The sequence below is a fragment of the Epinephelus moara genome, chromosome 7 (assembly GCF_006386435.1).
Source record: "Epinephelus moara isolate mb chromosome 7, YSFRI_EMoa_1.0, whole genome shotgun sequence".
NCBI classification, from domain to species: Eukaryota; Metazoa; Chordata; class Actinopteri; order Perciformes; family Serranidae; genus Epinephelus; species Epinephelus moara.
The window spans coordinates 34,008,851-34,033,785 of record NC_065512.1 but is presented as its reverse complement, the minus strand read 5'-3'; the positions used below and the strand labels follow the sequence as shown (position 1 = coordinate 34,033,785).

Here is a 24,935-nt window from a genome sequence, read left to right as displayed (position 1 = left end):
TCACATATGTTGTTCCTATTGTCCAAGATAGTCCAAAAATATTATTGAAAATGAACTCTCTCTTAAATCCAAAAATTAGAGTGCTAAAACTTAAATTTGTGATGTCATTGGGTTTAAAGTCAGGAGCTGCTCCACAGAGAGTGAATGGAGAAAGATGACAATAGAATACAGCTCTTTTTTGGTATAAAAAAGAAAACAAACATGCTGTGGGTCCATAATGTCAGCATTCCATTCATTGTCTGTGGAGCAGCTCCAGACTCTACTTTATTAAATCACAAATTTGAAACGCAGTCTCACTTTGACCTCCTCACATATCGACATTTGGTCATGGACTTTGCACGTCAAGATACACGATACAACTTGGTACCCTGGGTGTGTTGGTTGTTGATGTTCTGGCATGCCATGTCAACATCAGCCTATTACATGCACTGTCTGTTTTAAAAATACACGTCTGTATGCAAACGGTACATTTCCTGTAAAAACAGTCTCACACAGCACAACAAACGACAGCAAACACTTGTGGTTACATTTAGCCAACACACACATGTGGTTGGGTTTAGGCAACAAAAGCACATGGTTGGGTTTAGGAAAAAAGAACAGGGTTTGGCTTGACAACCTCACAGCGAGCGATCATCGGCCTCCCGGGTGAAAGTTAATGGTTGTTGGACCTATCCACCACCTACTCCCACCCACCCTACTCGGACATCCGCTGCCTAACCATTGGTTGTTATCCCACTGCGTTTCCCCCTGACGCCAAAGGCCGCCATTGAACAATAACAGTGACCAGCCGCATATAATGACGATGTGAAAGGACAGCTTTTTTTTTTATCAGTGTCTGCTATTGGACCTCACTGACCAAGTGCCGGATTTTGACGACTTCAGAGTGAGACCGGGTTGGAAAATCACTTCTCTGGTGTCTGGCTTTGAGAGAGAGAAACTCATGTTCACAAATATGGATTTAACTTTCCATGGCCATGGAAATAATATGTTGGAGTTCTTAGTTTAGGTGGTGTTCCCCATTAACATCTCACATCACACTGACTGACAGCAAGCAATTAGATTACACTGATGGTATTAGCTTTTCTGGCATTAACATAATGTAAGCATTAACCTCAATGCTCACAATGTTTTTTGTTAAGTTTTGATAATCAGCCAATTTTTTTTTTTCCAGAGTTGGATGTGAATAAATGTATACCTTCTAATAGATAAGAATGTGTTGAGAGGACATGTACAGTCATGATAATCCATTTCACTCTAGAGACATCTACACTATGTTGCCAGATTCTCTCTAGTCACATATCCAGATTACTGCCATTTGTTTTTTAAATACAAAAGCCTGAAACACTTGTCTGTATAGTATTTCACTGTGTTTCAGTCAGATGGCAAGGCACAATGTGCTGGAAAGCTTCCTCTGAGTTCCTCGGTGTACAGAGTCCACAGTTTATTCTTTCACATCTGGCTATGTGCTCAGTTGATGTAAAACACCAGGGCGCTCTGACCCCTTGTATATGTTAGCACTCTGCTCTGGTAAACTGGAATGTTTGACGTCATCCATTTTCCTTTGCTGTATACCTGCTTTATTTGTAGATGGAGCAGCCAAATGTAACATTATTTATCAATACAGTACTAATACATTATCCATGTTTATTGGATCTTTACAAATGTGTCAGTGGAGATTAGATAATGGTTGTGTGTGCTTTACAATGTATTTTGCTCGCACGTAATTATGTACACATAGCATGGAGAATTTCAGAAGAAGATGTTGGCATTGTACGTTTCTGCAAACCACGAATATGTTACATTTGTACATTTCATACATATGAGCATTTCCAAAGTGATGTAGTAAATGAGCTGATCTTGTCATTGGGAGGTGGAGGGGGTGCTGCCAAGCTGCAGAACAGTATTTGAGACCAACAAACAACACTTGTTGTTTTCTGGTGAGTGTGTTTCCACTGGTGTTATTGGCACCTAAGCTGGATGTTTTCCACCAACCCATCCCTGCTTTTCCAGTGCCTTTTCTGCCAAAACATACCAAATGTGGGTGTTTTAAGCCCAAACATAATCGTTTCCTAACCATGGCCAAGTGGTTTGTGTGCCTAAAGTTAGCCACACCTTCATCCCAGCGATGTTAAGAAATGTAAAGTTTCAACATATCTGCTACAAACTAATATACAAATGTAACCCAACTGTGGTTTGCAAAAACGTACAATGTCAACAGTTTTTTTTTGGCAGTTAGGTTTAGAGTAATCAGCCTTTGCAGTAACACAAACTTCTTCTGTGTGTTAGTAGCAGCAACAGGAAATATCACAGTGTTTAGTGTGTTTGATTACATGGTCAGATTTGATGGCCAAGCCGTCTCTATTAACTGACTCAGTCGTTCAATGTAGATCATTGCAAACACGTACACTGTTTTTCATTGATTAGGTACATTTCATAAAGTAAAGGTTAGACAGGAGGTGCAGCACATTGCTCTTATTTAGTAAAGTGTGTCAGTGTGTTTTATTTAGCTTGATCAATGTGCACTAGATGTAGCTTGAGAGGAGATGAGAAACACATGTTTGACAGTTTACCAGGAAATCAAACAGCTCCACCTGGTAAAGCTAAACAGTCGTAGTGGTGCTTTGTTGTGTTTCTATGTCAGTATGTTCACCGTGTTGAAGATTCTTTGAATGCTGTTTTTAAGTCAGACTTTGTTTTATTTTTGCTTAATGTGAAATGATTGTGTTAGTGTGGAAGTACGAGTCCCTTTGAAGTGAGATGGAACTGCTGAAAGTCATCAGACCATTAAGTGTGCTTTACTGAGGTTGTTCAAGGTTTAAGAACTGGAAGATAAAGATAGACTGTGCAGTCATTACATTCCACGTTTATTATGATTAAGTACTGCAGAGTGCATGTTATTTACGCAACAACCATGCCGTCTACAGTCATATGTCTGCAACATATTTGATGCAGAAAAAAGCAGAGAACAGAAAGCAAACATAAAGAACGTATGTGGTCACAGAGTAACCAGAACATTATCAAACTTAAATCCACACAGCATAAAACAAAGAGAGTCCAGAGGAACATGAATACAAAATAAATTCTGTTCTGTGTTCTCACTCTCTCTGCATTACAGACTTTTTCATGTAAAGTTTATGCTGACTCCATTTCATGCCTGAGCAGAAATACATTGCCTCAGTTTTGAACTTTGACCCTGACCTTGGTGGGAGCCTCGGGCCGAAGAGGCTCCAGTCTTTGGTGTTTGCCGTGAAAAACATTCACTGTTTAGTCGCTTGCTTTTTAGTGCAACAGCTTGTGTTCTCTCATTCTCTCATTACAGCAAATTACTCATTTTAGAGCATGCCATCTGTCGCACTGCATATTTAGTTCATAATGAGTACACACACAAGCTGTAAATTGCATTTTCCATGTGGCATGGAGACACAGAACCTGTTTGATTGGTGAAATCGTAAGGACTTAAGCATGTCTCTTTTATTGCATTTGATGACAATGGCAGTGAAGGATGCTTGAGAATATGTGGCAAAATGCACAATCTGTCTTGTTTTGATTTGTTCCTCCTCTCACATTTAATTTAATTGAACTCAGAAAGTTATGTTGTAGGTTATATGTCGTGTAGGTAACCGCCATTACGGGTTGTGCTTTCATATACACAGTTATAAGATGGAGATGAATCAAATCTAAGGCAACAGAAAGCAATGAGTCAGTCAGCCAAATAGATAAAGAGGCGGGGAGGGGGGATGTGTATTTAGCAGGACCACAATCCTCCCAGGGTTGAACGTTGGATGGGAAAAGCTCGTAACTGTGGTTGCCTCTTTAAAGGAAGACCCTTCGGAGACGGGGGCCTGTTGATGGAAAAGCCGAGACATGTAATCAGCAAGCTACTTATTCATTTCAACTTTCCTGGCCTGAGCTTCCTACCCCTCCCTCGAGATAGTGAGCTTTGTTTGTGGAAGCCAAGGTAAAGAGCGAGCATGTTCAAACTAGAGCGTTATTTCAGATTTCAAGCTCTGTTAACACAATACAGCAAATCCTCCATGCATCACAATATTAAACCGACAGGATGCTTTTTTTTTAACTTAATAAAAATTCTTTTGCCAGTTATTAGATAGGATGCGAGATAATTACAGGGTGTTGAATCCCTTTGCAGCAAAACACTGTGTTGACATGTTTTTGACTCATTACATCTCAGGCTTTGGGCCAATATGGCAAATGCTTTGAGTGTTGTGTGTGGAGCGGCTGCTTTTCAGGACAGCTTTATCAGTGGACCAATCACAGGTTGAGCTAAAGGTCCTTTACAGAGGGAAGATTTATGTTTGGCCATGACACCGGGGGTTTTAGAGCAGGAAAGCGCAGCTGCTGCAGAGCCACCCCTCAGCAGCTGTAACTCATCTGCATCTGGACTAGGAATCAAGCTCTGTTCTTCACGGCATTAACCATGTCAGTTACTCTCACTGCATTGAAGAACTTGTTCGGAATGATATGGAAACAAACTTCAGACATGGTATGATTTCATAAACTCTCCATGCAGTGGGCACTATCTCTCTGAAAATGAGACCACAGTGTGGCCATCGGTTTGTGGCTTGCATTTGGACCCAACTCATCTTTTTTTTTTTTTCTAAAGGAAATGAGGGTTCCAGCTTTATGTGACTCATTGTTTCCATCAGGTCATATTCTAACCCCTCCACTTGTGGCTGCAATAGATTCTCCCCGAACACCGTGTGTTATGATTATTTCCATATTAGCCAAGGAAAATCCATAAACTATCTACTTTTTTTTGCCAGCAAAGTCACATTTGTGGCAATGCTACAGTAGGTTTTCCTGTTTTTTTTTCTGTCTTCTTCTTGATGTTTTCCATGACTTAGAAGACAGTGTTTTGGGATTCTTTGTTATCTGACTGATGTCTGGTGAACTGTACTAAATGATGGGTACAAGCAGACGCATGAGTCATGTCGAAGAGCTCCAGACTCCATGTTATGAACCAGGAGAGGAAACTGTCTGCCCGCTTAGCTGACTAGTGGAAAATCTAGATCAAGCAGTCACCGTCGGAAGGGAGCATGCCTTTTCACCGTTGTCATGGTTAAACAGTGCTTTTACGGCGTCTGTGGAAAAGTGTGGAACCTGCAATGAATTAGCTGAGAGGAGGGGAAAAAGTGAACGTCCCTCTGCTCCTCCTCCTCAGGGCTTGCGGTGGGGTTTTTTAAGACCGCTCTGAAAGCCACACTTCTCTTCCAGTAAATTTCAAACAGTCCCAACACGCAGTGTTTGAGATCTCCCAAAACCCAACAGGAAAAATTGCTCTCTTGGCCAGACTTCCCAGGTGTGACGCTTTTATGTCTCAGCAGTAAAAGGGACTAAAGTTATGCAGTTTAACTCCTGTAAAGATAATGCTTACCTTAATAAGATCTCAACAAGAGCTAATGAAGTGTGCTTGAGGCTGAAGAAAAAATTACATTACACACATTAACAACAGTTCAAATCCAGTCAGTCGTACGTAGCATTTCCAAGGGAACAGCTATGCTTGTTCTGTGAAACAAAAAAAAAAAAAAAGGATTGTTATAGTAGAAAAAAAGCTTGCTTTCCAAAAATCAAGATTTATGGCTAGTGTGATTCCAAGCCTTTCCACAAATGAAGAGAAATGCACTCTTGCGTTCCAGGAAGTACTGGTTTTTATTTGGAAAGGCCGCAGCTCAGACAGTGAGATGTTACTGGCCGCTAAAAGGCAGGAAATTTCACTCCTGAACAACTATGTTGTGTTTTTGACTTTGCGGCCGACAGCACATGGATGGCTGAGAGAGTCTACCTTCGGGTTGTAATAGCTAGTCACAGTGTTGATCTTCTAAAGTATACACAGATAGAGGCTGTGGTCCCCAGCCAACACAGCTGGGTGGGAGAGGCATGGACATAAAGAGTCTGTCTTTAAGTCTGGCTGCTGTTGAGTGTCAAGGGGTCATTTACAGTTGTGGCCTTGTGTGTGGGTGAGTGTGTTCTTACATATGTTAATGTGAGTCAGACCTTAACTGACCTGTAGTGAGATCCCAATACTAAAATGCTTTAAAATTACACATATGCACACTTTTTAAGGTGGACAGGTTGCCCGATAATCATAAGGAATAGTTCAGTTTTTTTGAAGTTGGGTTGTATGGTGTACTTATCCATAGTCAGTGTATTTCATACATTAAATGTCAGTTGGCACACCTCCAGTTTGGAGAAGCAGGCTGGAGTCTGACATGGAAATTAAGCAATGTACTGCTGTGGATGGGGTCAGCAAAGAAACATTTTTTTTAACCATCTAAAAAAATCAATATCAGTTTCAGTGTACGCTGTATCGTGAGTATCTTCACAGCTTTACCTTTGTGTCAGACAGCCTGTTTCAACGGGGAAGCAGTTAACGGCTTGAGTTCTTTATCTGTGCTCTCATCAAAGCCACCAGACTCCATTGAGAAAAACAGTAATTTTACTGCATTGAATACGAGCCCTGCTGGTTTACCACTGTTTCAATCAGTCAGTTAGTTTGTTTTATTGTGTGACTTTGGTGAATCCAAACTAACCATTTTAAGTGCACACAATAACACAAACTAACTAACTGATTTCGGCAGCGGCAGACCTACATTTTCCAGTTGGAATTCAGTGAAAATACTCTCAATCTAGCATACATTTAAAATGATATTGATGTTTTTAGATGGGAGTTTTTTCAGGTGTCTAAAATATGTTGTGTTGCTGACGCTGCCATAGCAGTTGGTTGCTTCACATCCAAATTGGGGGTGTGCCAACTGACATCTACTGTATGTAATTTACTGACTATGGATAAGTTCCCCATACAACCCCACTTCAAAAAACTGAACTATCCTGTTAAGCATTATATTAGCATTATTCAGTTACTATCAATGATTTGATTCTATTCTTTTATATTTTATTGCAAGAGCACATAGCATAGATATACACTTGCTCACATATAATATCCATAAATCTAGCATTCTTACAGTATTCATGTATTTCATTGTGAATGAGGAAAAAATGAGGAAAAGGCAAATAAATGAATAAACAAAACTAGTAGGAAAAATGATGGTATGGTGGTCCAGTGGTTAGCATTGTTGGCTCACAGCAAAAGCATTTCCGGGTTGAACCCAGGGTGGTGTTAGAACCCTTTTGTGCGGAGTTTGCATGTTCCCTCCATGTCAGCGTGGGTTTTCTCCGGGTACTCCGGCTTCCTCCCACAGTCCAAAGACATGCCATAATTGATGACTCTAAATTGTCAGTAGGTGTGAATGTGAGTGTTAATGGTTGTCTGTCTGTATGTGTCAGCCCTGTGATACACGATCTGTCCAGGGTGTACCTCGCCTCTCGCCCAATGTCAGATGGAGAGGCTCCAGCCCCCCATTGACATAAAAAACAAGAAACTACATGCAGAAGTAAAAAAATCTGTATTTCTGTATTTTATATGACTGTATTTTGGTGAAAAGAGGTGTACAGAGGTATAACCCAAATTACAGCTACCCATACTTGTGAGATTAGATGTAATGAGCCTAAAGGTGCCTGATTACATGGTGCATTTGTACAGCATCCAAGCTCAACTTCCTGTAATTCAGAGGTCCCAGTGATGACTTAAGAAAAGTTTAAATGTTATTTATCACTCACATCCAAATCTTAGCTTTCTTTGATCTTTCCTTCAGGAGTCTCTATGTATCTAGATTTTACATAGGGGCATAAAAATATGTATGTTGATAATTGGTCGCTCAATAAAGTAGTTGAGTGATTGAATCAGTGGTGGGTTGAGGGCACTTTGCTGTGCGACACAGTGTATATTTTGCTACTACCAAATGGGGTGATGAAAAACTACTGCCCATTGATCTTCATTTAACAGAATGATGTGTTATATATTGTTACTGTTGATGACTATACTAACCTTTAAAGATTCTGCCTTAGTCCATATTTTTCTTATAGTGTACCACGTCAGTGACCAAATTATAGGTACGCTTGACAGAAAATGTAGTTTATGTTATGTGTTTATTTTAAAAAAACAAATATCAGACTTTTTTTGTTTTACTCCTAAGTAATGATATTGGTGCCGATCAGGCTTTAACTTACACCATGCCACAGCACTATAGTGCAGGTTGAGGTGTATGTTAGGGCATATAAACGCAGAGCAGTTGTAGCCATATCTTCCTTTGCATCTGTCCTAGGCAGTGTGTATACATCCCCAGGCTTGTCTTACATAAATATAAATATGGGACGGAGCCATGTTTAAACATGTTGTCTGCTTGCTTAAGGCCTCGGTATAAGTCGACCTGCACTTTTACCTGATTGTTCCCACTCTCTTATCTAGGAACCATCCAGAATGCACAGTGAGGTAGAATTAAGTCATCAGTGTAGCGTGTGTTTGAATAATACTGAATGATATGAACCTTCATCAGCAGTCAGGGCTCCTCTCTGCAACTTTTTTTTTCCCCCTGTAGTGTAGCTAACCTGACTTACCTGCAGTCTGAGGCTCAGAGCTGCCACCTGCTGTTTATATCAGGAACAGGTGAATCCTTCAGAGGCTTGTCTCTGCAGACCTGAGAGATGTGGGCTCAGATTACTGTTAAAGCCAGGCACAGCCCACAACAGGCCCAGGGCCTCCCTCTGCATTCACATCTCTAATTTCATGACCATACATTGTGGAGAAGATGGATTTGTTGTTCAATCAATAAATATTTTCAAGATTGTTATGAGTCGAATTGTGTATATAGCTGTTGTTTGATAATTTGCCAGAAGAGTCAGGTACCACATGGAGTGCATTAGAAATATAAAGTCAACTTTTAAAAGTGGATAATGAGACTTGTGGGAGTAACAGTTGCTTCATAGGAGGCTGCAGGTTTTCTCTTTTGAACATCAGTCAAGTTTTTGAGACGCTGCCTCTGGAGGAAATGATGTCATGTCTATCGGCTGCAGACTTCACTAAACCAAAGAGGCACATTGCACACACTTTGTTTTTTCTACAGAATATGGCGGAAAGCCTTATTTCATTCCACTTTAAATGAACTGAACAGCATATAGAGAGTATATGTTGTTTTTGTGTTGGAGGGCACAGTATAAAGATGTACTCTGCAATTGTTTTTCCTCTCCACTATGATTTTTCTGGTGATTTGTTTGGATTAATCGTTTCCCGTAAGAGCTGCTGTGGAACACTCAAACCTGAGATTAAAGTTTTATTAGCATTTGAAATGTATCATGATTTCTTAGGCCGTTATAATACCCTGCAGTGTTATCAAAACAGGAACATGACTCAGATCTACTCCCCCCGAAGCAGCTGCTCCAAGGACGAATTCATGAATTTCTTGCAGCATGGTTCTATAATGCCGTATAGAAAGAATGTACTCTTTGAGTTTGCGCTAAGTTTTTCTTAAAAGCACCAGGGTCAATGCATTAACCCCACAACCTTACCTTTTGTGTAGTGCATACTGGGATAAACCTCAGCTCTATCATTCCAGACGAAAAAATAAAGAGGGATGGGTGATTGTTTATTTATGTTTACCTGGTTTAATTTTTTATTGGTTTCTATACATTTTCAGTTATTTCTTGACCCCAGCTTAGTATGAACACACTGCCTTGTCTGCAGTCTATCATAATAAAGACCAGGTGTGTTTGGCAAGCCTTTAGTGGACAAACAAAGGTTTGGAAAACCACAGTCCACCTGCTGCTTTTGTTTTCAATTTAACTGACACAAAGTTGGTAAAGTGTCCTCTACCTCTGTGTGTTCCAGGAGATGATAAAAGCTGCACGGCGGACGGCCAGGTGTACACCAACAGGGACATCTGGAAGCCAGAGCCATGCCGGATCTGTGTTTGTGACAACGGTCAGGTCCTCTGTGACGAAATCCAGTGCGATGAGCTGAGTAACTGTGAGAAGATGCACATCCCTGATGGCGAGTGCTGCCCAGTTTGTCAGAGCGATACGTCGACCGGTGGCGGGCAGGGCGCCTTTGGTGGTGAGTGAGCAGCTGCTGCCTGTGGTTAGTTGTTAGGTTGAGAGGTGAAAAACGTGTCAGTGCTTGAATATTTTTAATGTGTCTACTTTATATTGAGTGTAGAGGACACAATCACACACACACACAGGTTTGACACTGATAAAATATACCATAGAGCCCCAGTTGAGGACAATAAAAAGAAAGAAGAAATAATATTCACATCTGGAATCAATAATACTGACGATATTATCACCATGAAATATGTTTCAGTCACTATGTCAGCATTGATCTGTCAGAAACAAAATAAATGCCTGCCATTATCAAGCTGTTGGACATGAATAGACCTGTGTGAAGAATGAGTGATATGTGTTACTGGTGATAGTGTTAATTGACTATGTTGCCTTTGTTCACCTTTAAAAACCTGCATAATGATGACAAATGAATCTGTTAAGAACAGCGTCACTGCCCACTCATCATTCTGCGCTTTCACATGGATGATTTTTGGACTTATGTTTGACATATTCACAATGCAGTGACACTAGGATGAACAAATAATGGGATCTTTTTTCTCATTGTAGGTGGAGGCAGGATCTATAAGGTGAGCCACAGTTTTGTGATATTTGCTGCTACGACTTCATCAAGTGTTTGCTGATGTTATCACCAACATGGAGTGTGATAATAAAAGGTTTTGTCTTTTATCTGTTTATTCAGGGTCAGAAGGGAGAACCTGGGGATGTCCCAGTTGTGAGTGTTTGCTGAGTATATACCTTGATACAGGCTTACATTATCAGTCACAAAGGCACTGTCTGAATTCAGGTAATAACTAGTGTGTTTGATGACATCCCTGCAGGTCACTGGTATTAGAGGCCGCCCTGGACCCATGGTGAGCATCTTGGTCATTTATTTCACCTTTTACCTCCTCCTAAAAAGAATTTCTTCCTCTGCAAACAACATGTTTTGTGTGAATGTTCAGCTACCTGGTCTGACACTAGATGGCATGAGAGGACAGCTACCTTCTGCATAACATCACCTTACAAGGACTGTTGCACAGCGGGGAATAGTCCTCTAGTCATATGAGTCACTGTGACATTTGAAGCACCGCTGTGACAGGTCTTGTTGTGATCAGAGTTTTATTAGTTCTATTTGTTTATCACAACAGGGACCTCCCGGCTCTCCAGGAGAAAGAGGAGCTCGTGGAAACAAAGGAAGACCTGTAAGTCACAAGCACAAGTCTCCACAACAAAAAAAAAAAAAGCAGAACTTTAACACGAAATTAAGACAAAGAGTAGGATGATGAAATAACTTCTCACCTCTTTTAGCTTAATATTATTAGAAATATCACAGATTAAAGTAGACATACAGATTTAATTATTATTTTGGCTGGTTTTAGAGGATATTTGGCGGTACACAACAGGATAAACTATAGCAGTATTTCATGGGTTAAATTATACATTAATAATGGGTGACATTTAGGGTCCAAAGTTTTATTAACTTAAATATACATTACAGTATTAGTCTTGTGTCTAAGTCTCCATCTGTATGTTTCTGTGTATCTACATTTGGCATCAGTATTATGGGATGGAGTCTCTAAGCCTTGTGCCATTATTATTCAGACTAATGCATGGATATTTGTTTTTATATCTTTATTAAATACACATATTAGATTGTTTTCAATATATCATCATGTCTGCATGACGCATTTGAAGCTCGCTGTATGTTCTTTAAAAAAGAATTCACATGACTCTATTCTTGCTGGGGTCGTGACACCAAAGTCGTCAAAATAAAATGAAAACACTGCAGTATATATACATATATTTTGGTTCAAGGGCAAGGGACTAACAGTCAAAATATAGTGTAATGTGCCAAGTTGATGTATAACGTGCTTTGCAAGCAAAAGCGAAGCAGGTTGATAAATGAATGTGCCGCTCTTGGTGGAGTTACAGTGCAGTCGAGGGCAGCAGCATTGTGAGGGTGATTTATCAGTACATAGCCAATACTGTACACGTTTTACAACTCATGGTTCATAAACAAACAGAATTAAGCTGCATCATTTGTATCAGAGTGGAATGATGTACATCTCGGCTGACGCAAAAGTATCCTAGCTACTTCTGATTATGTTTCAGTTTTAAGTTCATAAAACAAACAGTAAAACCAAAGTGTTTTCACAGCCACATAATAATAAATCAGTGTCAGACTGAGCATAGTCATAAAATGTTTTTCAAACGAGTGAATCAGCACCTCTGTCTCTCCATTTACTCTCTAGGGACTGCGGGGCACTGCAGGTTATGATGGAGAGCCTGGTGTACCAGGTCAGCCCGGTGAGCCAGGACCTCCAGGACATCCATCGCACCCAGGAGTGAGTTGTGCACTTTGGGCTCTCACATGCCGCAAACACACATATGTACACTTACATGCATGTGCTGACATGCACGTTAAGAGCAAACACACAGGACAGATTACCCCAAACGACGAGTTGTTGACCTGAGTTATTGCTCAAACAGCTTAAAAACACATGTCTTGATTTGAAACCTACTTGTGACTTGCAAAATAATGACTTGGTCGCACCTCTGCACCACTGTGCATCTTGGGGATTTAAGCAGAAATCTCTTTTTAGTGTGTGGACAGAGGGCAGACTGTACACATGGGGCCACATTCATGCGCAAGAAGACCAATAATAACCTGGTACCTTGAAAAACTGACTCACCGTATACTTGAACTCACTTCATGTACATAACCTGATGCTGTTTCAATCAACTTCCCATAATTCTATCTGTCCTTCATGTGTTTTGTTGTAAATCATTTGTATCCAGATTTGCTTTTTGCCATACTGATACATGGGAAATACATACTGACTTAACACTGTTAACCTAAACTAGAGTGTGTGTGTTTCACTTGCAGGGTCTGGGAGCCCAGATGGCTGGAGCGATGGACGGAAAACAAGGACCTCAAGCCATGTTATCTGGCTCAAGGGTAAGAATGTTCTTAAAAACATCAATCAAAGGCATGCACTATTTAACTTTAAAAATTAGATTTGATTCTGAATTGGAAAAAGATTTTTCTCTGCTTGTAGCTGTGGCAGAGAACACTGGCAAGTAAGAAATAAGGACAACCCACAGGAACAGTGTTGTAAATTACTGAAATGGTTTCCCGGTGAAACCATATTGTTATTAGGGGCAATATAAATAAAGCTAACTTGATTTGACTAGTTTTTCAGTTGTCAAATCCAACTTGTAAGCTTAACAATGAGCAAACCACTGCTGTCTATGTGAGGTTTGATATTTAAATTCAAATCAGTTCACTTCTTTCACCTAATATGGTGGCTTTCCAGGGTATTTTAGGAATGTAGTATTACTCTTCAACAATATAAAGGAACTTAAAGAGACTTTTTAAAATACTAGTCAAAATTGGTGAAGCAGAGGCAGAGATAAAGAGACAGATATATAAATTTCCCATAATGCAACTTAATGTATATTTTCTTGATTTTATCACTGTCTAATTAACACCCCATTCAGTTGGGTTGTGACTGCTGCCCCCAGTTTGTAACACAGACTTCCAAATGTTACAGTTTATAACACTCATTTTTTAAAAGCTTAAACTTTTTTGCTCCAGCTCAGAAAGAACATAAACCATCTTGTTTTGTTTTATAGCTTGTCAGCCACTGGCTTCAGATTAGGATATATTTACTGTTGTTTTAATTTTCAGCCTTTAATGGATAGGAGACACAAGTGTGAAGGGGGGAGAGAGAGGGGAAGTGACATGCAGCAAGGGGCCACAGGCTGGAGTCGAACCCGGGCCACTGCGGCAACAGCCTTGTACATGGGGCCCCTGCTCTACCAATAATCAATCAATCAATCAATTTTATTTATAAAGCCCAATATCACAAATCACAATTTGCCTCACAGGGCTTTACAGCATACGACATCCCTCTGTCCTTTGGACCCTCACAGCGGATAAGGAAAAACTCCCCAAAAAAACCCTTTAACGGGGGAAAGCCAACGACGCTCTGTAATATTTGTTTTTTAAGATTTTAAAAGACCTCATCTAATGAAGATCAAGTTTTTGACCTTGTTAACATGTCCACATGATGTTTCTTATATGCTAAAAGATATATAGACATATCATGAGTGAAATAAGCAGTCATGCCCTTTGCCTCAGAACTGCAGTGCACCAATGACAGCCTCAGGAATGTGGATTCAGATTTTCATGGTGTGTTACATCACAAACCTAAGGAACCAATCCCATAACGCTGTGGCAAAATGAGGGGTATCAGAGGAGAAACCAGGTTTAGCTACGTATTGGTATCTTGCAAGTTAAGTTTTACTTTCACTTCAGCTTGTCAACAAACAGAGATCCTGCTATAGAGCCACTATAAAGTCCCCTCTTTCTGCATCCTTTGCATTTTTACGCAGAACCAAAGAACAGCGGCATCACGCTGCTCCAGTGTGTCATTTTGGCCAGCATGTCGGCACTGCAGAATCAAAAGAGGGGTGACGGGCATGACATGTAACACAACAGCCTCAACCTGTAGCATGATATATAATGTATGCATCAGCAGTGCTTTATTAACAATAAAAATGGCATTAACATGGAAATAACAATCATTTACTGCCTCTGTTATAAAGCAGTTGATCTCATCATCTGCTTAGAGGGTAAGGAGCTCCTGGACCTCATTGTTTTCCCAATTTCTGGACATTTGTGGCTGCTGTTCTTCTTCTCTGAGTTAGCCGCTAAGTGCTACCGGCTACTTTTTAACTCTCCCAGTGATGGGTCATACACATAACACATTGTCAAAACATCACACCCATGCCATCCATGATCCCGTCCTGCAGGCTGAATAATGTTGTGATACTACAGGCGAGCTGATGGGCAGGGTTAATTTACATATTGATATATCCACACATTCTAAATGAGGCATATGTGTAGACCAACCAACCAATTTTAAGGCATGAGGGGATTTTTTAATGGTAAAAAAATTCTAGATATGAGACAGAGTTGAGTTTTCTTTTTTTTTTAAGATTTTTTTGGGCATTTTCACCTTTATAGATAGGACAGGGGGGAGAGAGAGAGAGAGGGAATGACGTGCAGCAAAGGGCCACAGGCTGGAGTCGAACCCGGGCTGCTGCGGCAACAGCCTTGTACATGGGGCGCCTGCTCTGCCCACTAAGCCACCGATGCCCCCAGAGTTGAGTTTATAAGGGTTTAATCAACTTTAAACAAACAGTTGGACATGAAAAAACTTTCTGGTAGCTTTCATGTTTTACAGTCAATGAACTACATTTAACTTTTACAATAGACACATAGCCTGTGCTTGTATTGTAGTCAAACAATCAGGTAGGGAATGAACCATTAACTAAAGGACTACTGTTTACGCTGTGGTGGCCATTTGCACATGGGTTCATAGAGTTTCTCCATTAAAAAATGAATTCATACTTCCACTGCATGTGTCAGAGACTATAAATCAATTTAGTAGGGACATATTCAATTATTTCTGGCCATTTTTAATGGATTTGGCTGAATTCTGTTCATCACATCATTTTGTATCATTTTTGTTTTAGGGAGAGGCTGGAGCAAGAGGACCTCCTGGGCCAAGTGGCTCACCTGTAAGTCAACAACATCTTCAACAAGTCTTTACTTTCACCGTGCAGTAAACATTGATAATACTTCGGAGGCACTCTATGATTTTGCTTTGCTCCCTGTTTATCTGTTAAATGTTTTGTCATTTCCCTTCCTCTTCAAAGGGCCAAGCTGGACCCCAAGGACCTCCTGGAGATGTTGGCGATCCAGGGCATATGGTATAACATCGTTCCTCTGTACAATTTGTGTGTATGGTCAGATCATAGATAAACATGAGAGAGCAGCAACACCATATCTACTGTAAATACACACCTGGGTTTGCCTGAATACATTTAACTTCTGCTGTGATGAATTTCAGAGGGATGGGTTGTTGCTGGATGTTTACAGTATGTTTGTATTTTTCAGGGTCCATCTGGGCAAAGGGGACCTGAGGGCCCTTCAGGGAAACCGGGTGAAGATGTAAGTCAGCTCTGGGACAAAATCACATTTTGTCTTAAAGCAGCACACTAGTTTTATGCCTTCATTAAAGTGATCAAAGCCATAACTCGAATACAAACTCTCCCATTTCTGTCACACACCTTAATTCTGTGCATTCAGCTACAGTAAGACTGTAATCAGTAGGAAAGTTAGAAAGAAGTTGAGTAATCTGTAATTATAAGTGTGTCATCCCTACAGTTAGACAGGCCTGGTTGCATTCATGCAGTATTATTGTGAGGAGGAAGATCATAGAAATACTAGATGATTACAAGCAGACAGATAGTATACCAACAAACTAACTGAAATGTCAAAGTATCATCGGTGACCTACAAACATTTTGTTTTTCATGTCAAAATAATAGATTGACATGAGACACCTTAATCCAAATACATTTTTACACTTTCCTGTTTTTTTTGTTTTGTTTTTTTTTAGCATTTCATTTGTTTTCCTTTCATGGGATAAGACAAAATAAAGGACTACTATGTCAGTGACAAAAAGAAATCTGATGTGTGTTTGGTGGCTTTAATTTAACTTTCAAAGCAAAACTTTCTGCCACCAAATGAGTTAGTAATGTGTAAATGTCATGTCCTCACGCAGGGAGAACCAGGCAAACCAGGAAATTCTGGAGAAGTTGGATTCCCTGGATCAGCGGTATGCTTTTTGACCTCTGTACCTCCATCACTTAACTGCACACACTTTATTTTCTGTTTGTCATTCAGAGTTCAAAGGATAAAACCCAATGACGTGTTGGTAGTGCTCTTAACAATACTGTTCAATGTCAAATATTTCAGGGAGCCAGAGGATTTCCAGGTACACCTGGGCCACCTGGACTGAAGGGTCACAGGGTGAGTAGAAATTCTGTGTAGCATTTATGGACATGTTACTGAGGATATTTTGCTGCTCTTTTCTTTTTCTACATGTTTGCTAAATAATGTATGTCAGTTCACTCATTAACTGTTTTTGTTCTGTTTTTGTTAACAGGGTCACGCTGGAATCATTGGCCAAAAAGGTGAAACTGGAGCCCTTGGATCCAAGGTAAAAAACTTAAAACTATTTTCAGTCCGTCAGTTTTTTCGATTGGTTGAAAAGGGAAACATATTTGAATTAATTACTATAATAATTCCTTGCCTTGCTCAAAGGCCTGTAAAACATTGTGCCATGTATCTTGTAACTCACCGGCTATCAATCTAACAATTGGGTTCCAGTGTTGCAAGCAGATATCCAGATAAAGAACATCCGAGCCAAAACTTCCTCTTTCTTGCGCCGACCATTGTTGATAGTCTGATTAGTAACTTGAGAAGCCTTATACACAGAGTCATGGCGCCCTGTCAATTCATATCTGCATATGAATGCAGATACATTTTTTGAAAAAGGCAAATAAAAAATGAAATTATCACCAGACAATAGCGAGTAGTTGTAGTAGTGGTATGTTCTGAGATTGCATTTTGGCCAGTGCGTTCTGCCCTGTTTGCTCCCTGCATAGCACCAAAGCCTGCTCAAACGTGATTGATCAATACTAATCAGACTACAAACAGAAAATACAGAGAGAATTCTTCCGATACCAAAATATATCTGTTTATAGAAATGATCTTATTACTAAATAAGTACTTTTTCTGTGGTTTTATAGGGTGCTACAGGGCCTTCAGGTCCCATGGGAGCACCTGGACCCATGGTAAGTTATATTCTAATGCTTTCTTTATTAAGGTCTCCATAGAGCAAATGAATGCTTACACTGACAGAGTCTGACGCTCTCGAGTTTCCTGGAACAGCCCACACAGATTATACAGTTAATTATATGTATGAGTACGTGGACTGCAGTACACACACACACACACACACACACTACTCTGAATTTGCTGTCTGCTCTTATCTTGAATGAGGCTATATCCGGTATACCGTAATAACCCTCTGAACTTCCTAACTTTAAACTTTTTCATTGAATGGAGGACAGGTGTAATTTATCACTGTCTGTGTGTAACAGGGTCCTGCTGGGATGCCAGGGGAGAGAGGACGCTCTGGACCTGGCGGTATAGCAGTAAGGATCATATCACTGTGCATCCGAAACATCTGCTACCACGATCATACATTTTTCTCTCTCATTAATGGGTGGTTGTATCGTACTGTTTTGTTTATTAATTGCTCATTCAGTGGCAGCTGTCTGCAAACTGGGGCACCTACAAATAAAGTGCCCAACATCAGGGTTTAACTGATTGACAAGACTGAGTGATACAATTTTGTCTTTTAGGGTAAACGTGGTTCACCTGGTAACATCGGAAAGCCTGGTCCAATGGTAAGCCAGCATTCAGTGTTTACTGTACACTCCATCTTACATAGTTTAGCATGGATACTCAGATTTCATTCACTATGTTTGTACATTTGTTTTATGGATGCACAATTCCAGCTTCTTTATCTCAAGTGTAATTGTCATTGTTGTTGGTTTGACAGGGTCCCTTGGGTCTCAGCGGTCCCCCTGGATATCCAGGAACCCCAGGAATGAAGGTAAGAACTGTAAAACACTCTTCATTTGGCTATATGCTCACGCTAATGGGCACTCACCCTAAACTGTCTATTTTATTATTACTGTTCTATGATATTACTTATTAACATTGCCTGTTGCCTTCCAAAGGGACAACCTGGTCCAACAGGAGTCCGGGGTCCAGAGGGCCCACAGGGACAGAGAGGAGAGACTGGTCATCAGGGCAGAGCTGGACCACTTGGCCTACCGGTGAATTTCTTACTTTGCTTACACATGACATACAACACATCATGAAGAAATGAGGTTACAACTATACTTGGCATGTCAACATACTGCTCAGTGCACTGCTTTGTTGATCAAATTGGACACGTGGTGTGTTCACAGGGACCCATGGGTACAGATGGTGGCCCGGGTACCAAAGGACCATTGGTACGTACACAGTTATTTATTTTAAACAGCTTATCCGCTATTTATAATAAGGATACACAAAGGTGACATTCACTATGGCTGACTCTTCACAGGGTAATCTTGGTCCACAAGGTCCAGGCGGCCATGCTGGACCCCCTGGCCCACCAGGACCTCAGGGAAGCACTGGTCAGCCTGGTATCAAAGGACAACTGGTAAACCAGATTTACATTTTAAAGATTCTTACTGGAATTTTTTAAAATACTGAATAAACACTGACATTGCTTGACATGCATGAGACTTAAACTTTTGCCTTTTTGTGTTACAGGGAGATGTTGGTGTACCAGGATTTAAAGGAGAGGCTGGACCCAAAGGAGAACCTGTAAGCTTCTGCTGCATTTATAGAAATAACTAGGTTTTAATGCTGCTCTGTGTGAAATTTGGATATGCATTCATGGAAAACCAAAATTCATGTCTTGTTTTTTACTGGACATTTTTCTATATGTAATTTAAGTAAGAAAATAGATAGGACTTGGCTTCATAGCATTTTCTGGTTTGTGCATCAACTTTCTAGGGTCCGCCAGGCTCCCAGGGAGTAATCGGACCTCAGGGTGAAGAAGGAAAGCGAGGACCACGTGGAGACTCTGGCTCTGTTGGCCCTCCCGGTCCCGTCGGAGAGAGAGTGAGTCACATTATGCCTCCTACTGTAACTTTGATCAGGGGTCATCTTTAGTAAATGAGAGAAAGAAAAGTAATCACTCCTTTGGGAAAACTGGAAATGCTGCAATGTACGCAGGGAATATTTTGACTCATGGAAAACGGCAAAATAGTTAGAATGGTTGCCTTACAGCAAGAACATTTAAATCCCAGGCAGCTGTGGCCTTTCTGCGTGATGTCTGCATGCTCTTCCCATGACTGTGTAGGGTCCTCCTTATGCTCTGGTTTGCAGCCATAGTCTGAAAGTTAGGTAGACTGGAAAATCTAAATTGCCCATACAGTGATGACTGCTCCCCAGTGAACCTGCACAAAATAAAGCCAGTAAAGAAGAAGGATAAACAGTAAAACCCCATTTTGTTTGATAGCACTGATTTTCTAGAAACACATAGATGTAACCTTTTCTGTTTTGGGAACTTCATAAGGAGCATCCAGGCCCCAGAAAAGCAGCTTAGCCTTGCCTTTAAGTTTTCCCAGTGGCCACTCACGGTATGGTAGTTGTGGCCCAAAAAGTATTCCTCATAGAACATAGAACATCCCTACAGAGATTGTTTAATTCATTCACCTGGTTATATTCTATTATTACCTATCTTTTGTGTAAGAATAAAAGTATGAATATGATGTAGAATCTGACTCATGATGTGTTTTTCAGGGAGCTCCTGGTAACAGAGGATTCCCTGGTGCTGATGGGTTGCCAGGACCAAAGGTACATCATTGTCTACTGCATAATATAATAAAGATTCAAATATATGGGGCAAGATATGTATATAGTACCATAGTAGCTGATATTAGCAACTTATTGCCAGATGTTACCAGAGTTTGTACTATGGGTGCTTTGTTTGGCTCTTACATGTTTTAATCAGCAAACTGAACAAGCCATCATCATTTTTTCTGTCTGAAGGGTGCTCAAGGAGATCGTGGATCATCTGGCCCACCAGGGCCAAAGGCTACTGTAGGAGACCCTGGACGTCCAGGAGAACCTGGTCTACCAGGTGCAAGGGTAACACTGAAGAGCTTGCTATTCTGGTTTTGAGCAACTATATCATTTCATTCACTATGTTTGTTTGTATCCCACATTTCCATTGTTCATATTTTATTTTATCTCTTCATCAAAGGGTCTTACTGGTACCCCTGGAGTCCAGGGAGCAGAGGGCAAGCCAGGACCATTGGTAGGTTACAGTGGTCAAACATATTCACAATTGAACATCGGAGTTAGGTTCCAGCTTATGATAAAGTATATGAAATGGTTGAGTCAAAGTGTTTTTTTCTTTGTTTAGGGTGCACCAGGTGAAGATGGTCGTCCAGGCCCTGCAGGGTCCATTGGAAACAGAGGGCCTGCAGGAATCATGGGAGGGCCAGGCCCCAAGGGCTTCAGTGTAAGGCTTCAGAGTCCCTAAAACATTGCATTAATAGTCAGTCAGGTCAGTCTGTTTATCTACTGTTGTGTTTCTCATGCAAAACATGTTTTCTTTTAACACTCAAAGGGTGACCCAGGAAAGACAGGTGAACAAGGATCTGCAGGAGTGCCAGGTCAAAGAGTGAGTACTGCGTATGAATAAACAATTGTGCAGTACACTTTATCAGCATTAAATGGGCAGGCATAGAAACTTATCAGATGCTTATCAGACCAAACCTATTCAAGTGATTCATAGATCCTTCAAAAGTAAGCATAGCAAGAACACAGAACATATAAGCATAATAAAGACACTGCATGGATCAACAGCATGTTCTGTGTGTTCTGTCAGCTTCAATATGGTGTGCTTGCTACATTCCTGCTTGTTTTTCCTTTTTCTCGTATCTACAATGATCCACCTTACCATAGCATAATTTGTCATTATTAGATTTTAGTTATCTAAAAATCTCACACAGCCTCAGAACACCTTTACACTCAAGATGTGCTATTGGCAGGTTGTTAATTGTCTTTTTGTCTTCAGGGTCCCCCTGGAAAAGATGGAGAAGTTGGCCCTGCTGGTCCCCCTGGCCCCTCTGTAAGTGTCTGATTTCTCTTTTGTTGAGTTCATTTTATTGTATTTTTACTGCTGTCACGAATGACTGAGACATTACTATGTCCTCCCAAAGGGAGTCGCAGGAGACAGAGGAGAGCAGGGACCCCCAGGTGTAAATGGATTCCAGGTGCGTAATTGTTTTTGGTTGGTAGTAAAACAGACAACACAAAAATGCTGACTTCGAGACAATAGATGCCAGACACATGGCAGTATTAAAAATGATCAGGCTTCAGTCTGTGCTGAGGAAGTGCTCCGATGTTCGTGTTTGACTGTCTTGTGTTCATAGGGTTTGCCTGGAAATCAAGGCCCTCCCGGAGAAGCTGGAAAACCAGGTGACCAAGTGAGTGTGACAAGCTAAATATTTTGGGCTAAATGCCTGAAGCATCCCTTTTCACATCCTATCTTTAATATCGCTCTCTGTCCTAACACAACTCAGTCATTTGATAGAACAGAAACTTGAGAGTGATCGGGATTCAGTTTAGACTCAACATTAATAACGTCACTGTTTGTTTCTTTTAGGGTATTCCTGGAGAGCTTGGTTCTGTAGGCCAAATTGGACCAAGGGTAGGTGAATTTCATTATGCTAAAATATTCAGGCGGGTGTTAAAGTTGAATACCTGAGACTGAAGCTGATGCTCTTTCTTCCCCAGGGAGAGCGTGGTATTCCAGGGGAGAGAGGAGAGCTGGGTTCAACCGGTCTGCAGGGACCTAAGGGTATCCCTGGTGCACCTGGTCCAGATGGGCCAAAGGTATTGTGCAGAAGCCTCAACTGCATGTACAACAAAACATTATTTTTGACCATGTGATAGTTCAAGGAGAAATCTACTGAGTGCAGAAACATTTAAATCATTGTCAGACAAATGAAGCAAATAAGGATGTATATTTTAATGTATGTACATTTAAACTGTAAAGAGATATTAGCTAATTAAATGGCCCGATGTATGTGGATTTTTTACTGTGAGGGGTTAAACTAAAAGGAGAGCAAGTCTCTAGTATTTGATGCCTGTTATGGCAAAAACCTGGAGTGCAGAGCACTGAGTAAGAGTTAAAGGGGAAAATACACTGTATATCAGATAGCTAGAAGTGACAGAAAGATCGTCCTCATGCCAGTGTTTTATCAGCACACACAGAGACATACACTTCTGCACAGAAAGACCAAGAAATAATTTTAAAGTTTACAATGGAAAACATGAATGTCAGCGGGTATGTTAGGTTGTACTGTTGATACATGTTTAATGCTGGTAAGTTGTAAGCCTGCTAACCTCAGTGTTTGGCACTAAAGGGCAGTCCTGGTCCCCCCGGTGCCCTCGGTGACGTGGGTCCTCCAGGTCTTCAGGGAATGCCAGGAGAGAGGGGCATCTCTGGCCCTCCTGGGCCTAAAGGTGACAGAGTAAGTTCTTCATTATCTTCTTTTTTATGCTACCAATCCTTTCATATGATGTCTGTTTCATAGTACATATAAACATATCTTGACTGCAAAATGGCTTTACTTATGTGGTTGGAAAAATCAATTACAGTGGAAATGTGCTGTACTGCTCTTTGGGAGATGCGGTAGCAGTGTGTTCTTAAGTTACAATCAGTGAATCTGAATTGTCTGTCAAGTCCATGTCTGAGTTCAGTGAATGTCACTACAGAACCCATTGACAACTTGAGTGCTGATGTCTGCCAATAACAGTAAATAAAGGAGCCTTACCCCTTTTTTTCTTTTGTGTAGGGAGCAATTGGTGAGAAAGGATCAGAAGGTACACCTGGAAACGATGGCGCAAGAGTGAGTAAATTATCTTCCACTCAACCAAGGAAGGAAGTTATATTTACACTTGTGAGACGACAAAGAAAAAAAGACACCAGTCATGTATTAGTGTATATTTTAGACTTGTCACAGCTTGTTTAAAGAGATGTGTTCATTGACTTGACTGCACAAGTTACTGTAATGAGCGGAGATATCCAAACAGATCTGTTTTCTGTCAACAGGGAGCCCCAGGCCCTGTTGGCCCGCTAGGATCTGCTGGACCCAGTGGTGAGAAGGTAGAGTCTTCCTTTTCTTTCTGACACACATAAAGAGGCTGCTATTCACATCACGGGGATTCAGGGTGATGACAAGTTCTGTTTTAGGAAAGCGTCAGTTCCCAGGATGCGCACTATGCTGTTAATCCTTCTGCTTTTATTTTCTTGGCTGTCTGACAGCATCCTCCAGTGAAGGACAGTCTCTGGCTTGCATTGCCCCCTCAAACATAAAAATATACTGGATTTATGGGGCAGCATAGGCTCAATGAGTGGTTTTAGAAATTGTTGTCAATAAACTTGTGACATCTTTGCAGGGAGAACCTGGACCCAAAGGACCAGCTGGACCCCCAGGATCCAGAGGAATGCCGGTGAGTATACCTGACCAGTCTTTTCAAACTTAAGTCTATTTAGGCCATGTTTACAGCGGTGATACAGGATGGGTATGTATTATTAGAGCACTTCAAAATAATAATATCTCTCCTATAACAGGGAGCAAGAGGTGACCCTGGCCCAATTGGTGCTGTTGGATTTGCTGGACCTCCTGTAAGTAGTTATTCATGGTCACGTTGTTTTATTTTTTTTTCCTAAAAATGATTAATGGTTCTTCATAATGCTCCAGGAGGTGATGTCAAAATAAAAGACAGATTCAACTAGTTTTCATGTATTCTTTTTAATGTTACCAACATTTTACAGGGTCCCGATGGGCAACCTGGAGTCAAGGGAGAGCCTGGAGAGCCAGGCCAGAAAGGAGATGCTGGATCACCAGGACCTCAAGGCTTGTCCGGTGCTCATGGACCTCCTGTGAGTTGCTCATGAAAAGACACAAGATGAAAAATACTGAGGCGAAATTAGCTTAAAAGTAGTTGTTCTATGATATTTTTTATGCTGACTACTAGTCAGTGTCGTAAACATTATCATTGTCGCATTTTATTTGGTCCACTTTGGAAGTTTTACTGAATTAATTCCTACAAATCAATGTATCGTCAATGTTCTGCATGTCTTCAAAGTTCCATAGGTCAGCTTTGTAAATACGCTGCTGATAAATGCTAACCAAGTGTTGTTTTTGTAGGGGCCTGCTGGTGTTGCTGGACTGAAAGGTGGAAGAGGAACACAGGGTGCACCAGTAAGACCATGTTATTACCATAGAAAATTTATGATAAGAGGAAATTACATGGAGTAGAAAATACCTAATGAGCACAGGAAGTGTGACAATCCTAATAGTTTAATTGATATTTTGCAGAGTTTGATGCATTTGAGTAATAAGTCAAACATTATATTTATCTCAGGACACTTTTTCAAACAGCAAATTTTGCATTCTGTTCTTATATAGCAGTAT

The 24,935-nt window shown here is 40.7% G+C and overlaps 1 protein-coding gene across 1 annotated transcript in view; it reads left to right on the top strand.

Moving 5' to 3' along the window:
• col5a2a (collagen, type V, alpha 2a) overlaps window positions 1-24,935 on the top strand; it is a 47,556-nt gene that overhangs the window by 13,938 nt on the left and 8,683 nt on the right. Inside the window, exons 2-40 of the mRNA XM_050049572.1 lie at window positions 9,740-9,964; window positions 10,522-10,541; window positions 10,655-10,687; window positions 10,794-10,826; window positions 11,103-11,156; window positions 12,207-12,299; window positions 12,842-12,913; window positions 15,499-15,543; window positions 15,682-15,735; window positions 15,923-15,976; window positions 16,592-16,645; window positions 16,786-16,839; window positions 16,976-17,029; window positions 17,622-17,666; window positions 17,976-18,029; window positions 18,240-18,284; window positions 18,440-18,493; window positions 18,621-18,719; window positions 18,855-18,899; window positions 18,992-19,090; window positions 19,204-19,257; window positions 19,450-19,557; window positions 20,242-20,295; window positions 20,491-20,589; window positions 20,705-20,758; window positions 20,867-20,965; window positions 21,074-21,127; window positions 21,524-21,577; window positions 21,669-21,722; window positions 21,882-21,935; window positions 22,115-22,159; window positions 22,246-22,344; window positions 22,878-22,985; window positions 23,310-23,363; window positions 23,567-23,620; window positions 23,914-23,967; window positions 24,089-24,142; window positions 24,293-24,400; window positions 24,669-24,722. Of these exons, the coding sequence (XP_049905529.1) occupies window positions 9,740-9,964; window positions 10,522-10,541; window positions 10,655-10,687; window positions 10,794-10,826; window positions 11,103-11,156; window positions 12,207-12,299; window positions 12,842-12,913; window positions 15,499-15,543; window positions 15,682-15,735; window positions 15,923-15,976; window positions 16,592-16,645; window positions 16,786-16,839; window positions 16,976-17,029; window positions 17,622-17,666; window positions 17,976-18,029; window positions 18,240-18,284; window positions 18,440-18,493; window positions 18,621-18,719; window positions 18,855-18,899; window positions 18,992-19,090; window positions 19,204-19,257; window positions 19,450-19,557; window positions 20,242-20,295; window positions 20,491-20,589; window positions 20,705-20,758; window positions 20,867-20,965; window positions 21,074-21,127; window positions 21,524-21,577; window positions 21,669-21,722; window positions 21,882-21,935; window positions 22,115-22,159; window positions 22,246-22,344; window positions 22,878-22,985; window positions 23,310-23,363; window positions 23,567-23,620; window positions 23,914-23,967; window positions 24,089-24,142; window positions 24,293-24,400; window positions 24,669-24,722 (2,600 nt within the window). The remainder of the gene's footprint in view (window positions 1-9,739; window positions 9,965-10,521; window positions 10,542-10,654; window positions 10,688-10,793; window positions 10,827-11,102; window positions 11,157-12,206; window positions 12,300-12,841; window positions 12,914-15,498; window positions 15,544-15,681; window positions 15,736-15,922; window positions 15,977-16,591; window positions 16,646-16,785; window positions 16,840-16,975; window positions 17,030-17,621; window positions 17,667-17,975; window positions 18,030-18,239; window positions 18,285-18,439; window positions 18,494-18,620; window positions 18,720-18,854; window positions 18,900-18,991; window positions 19,091-19,203; window positions 19,258-19,449; window positions 19,558-20,241; window positions 20,296-20,490; window positions 20,590-20,704; window positions 20,759-20,866; window positions 20,966-21,073; window positions 21,128-21,523; window positions 21,578-21,668; window positions 21,723-21,881; window positions 21,936-22,114; window positions 22,160-22,245; window positions 22,345-22,877; window positions 22,986-23,309; window positions 23,364-23,566; window positions 23,621-23,913; window positions 23,968-24,088; window positions 24,143-24,292; window positions 24,401-24,668; window positions 24,723-24,935) is intronic.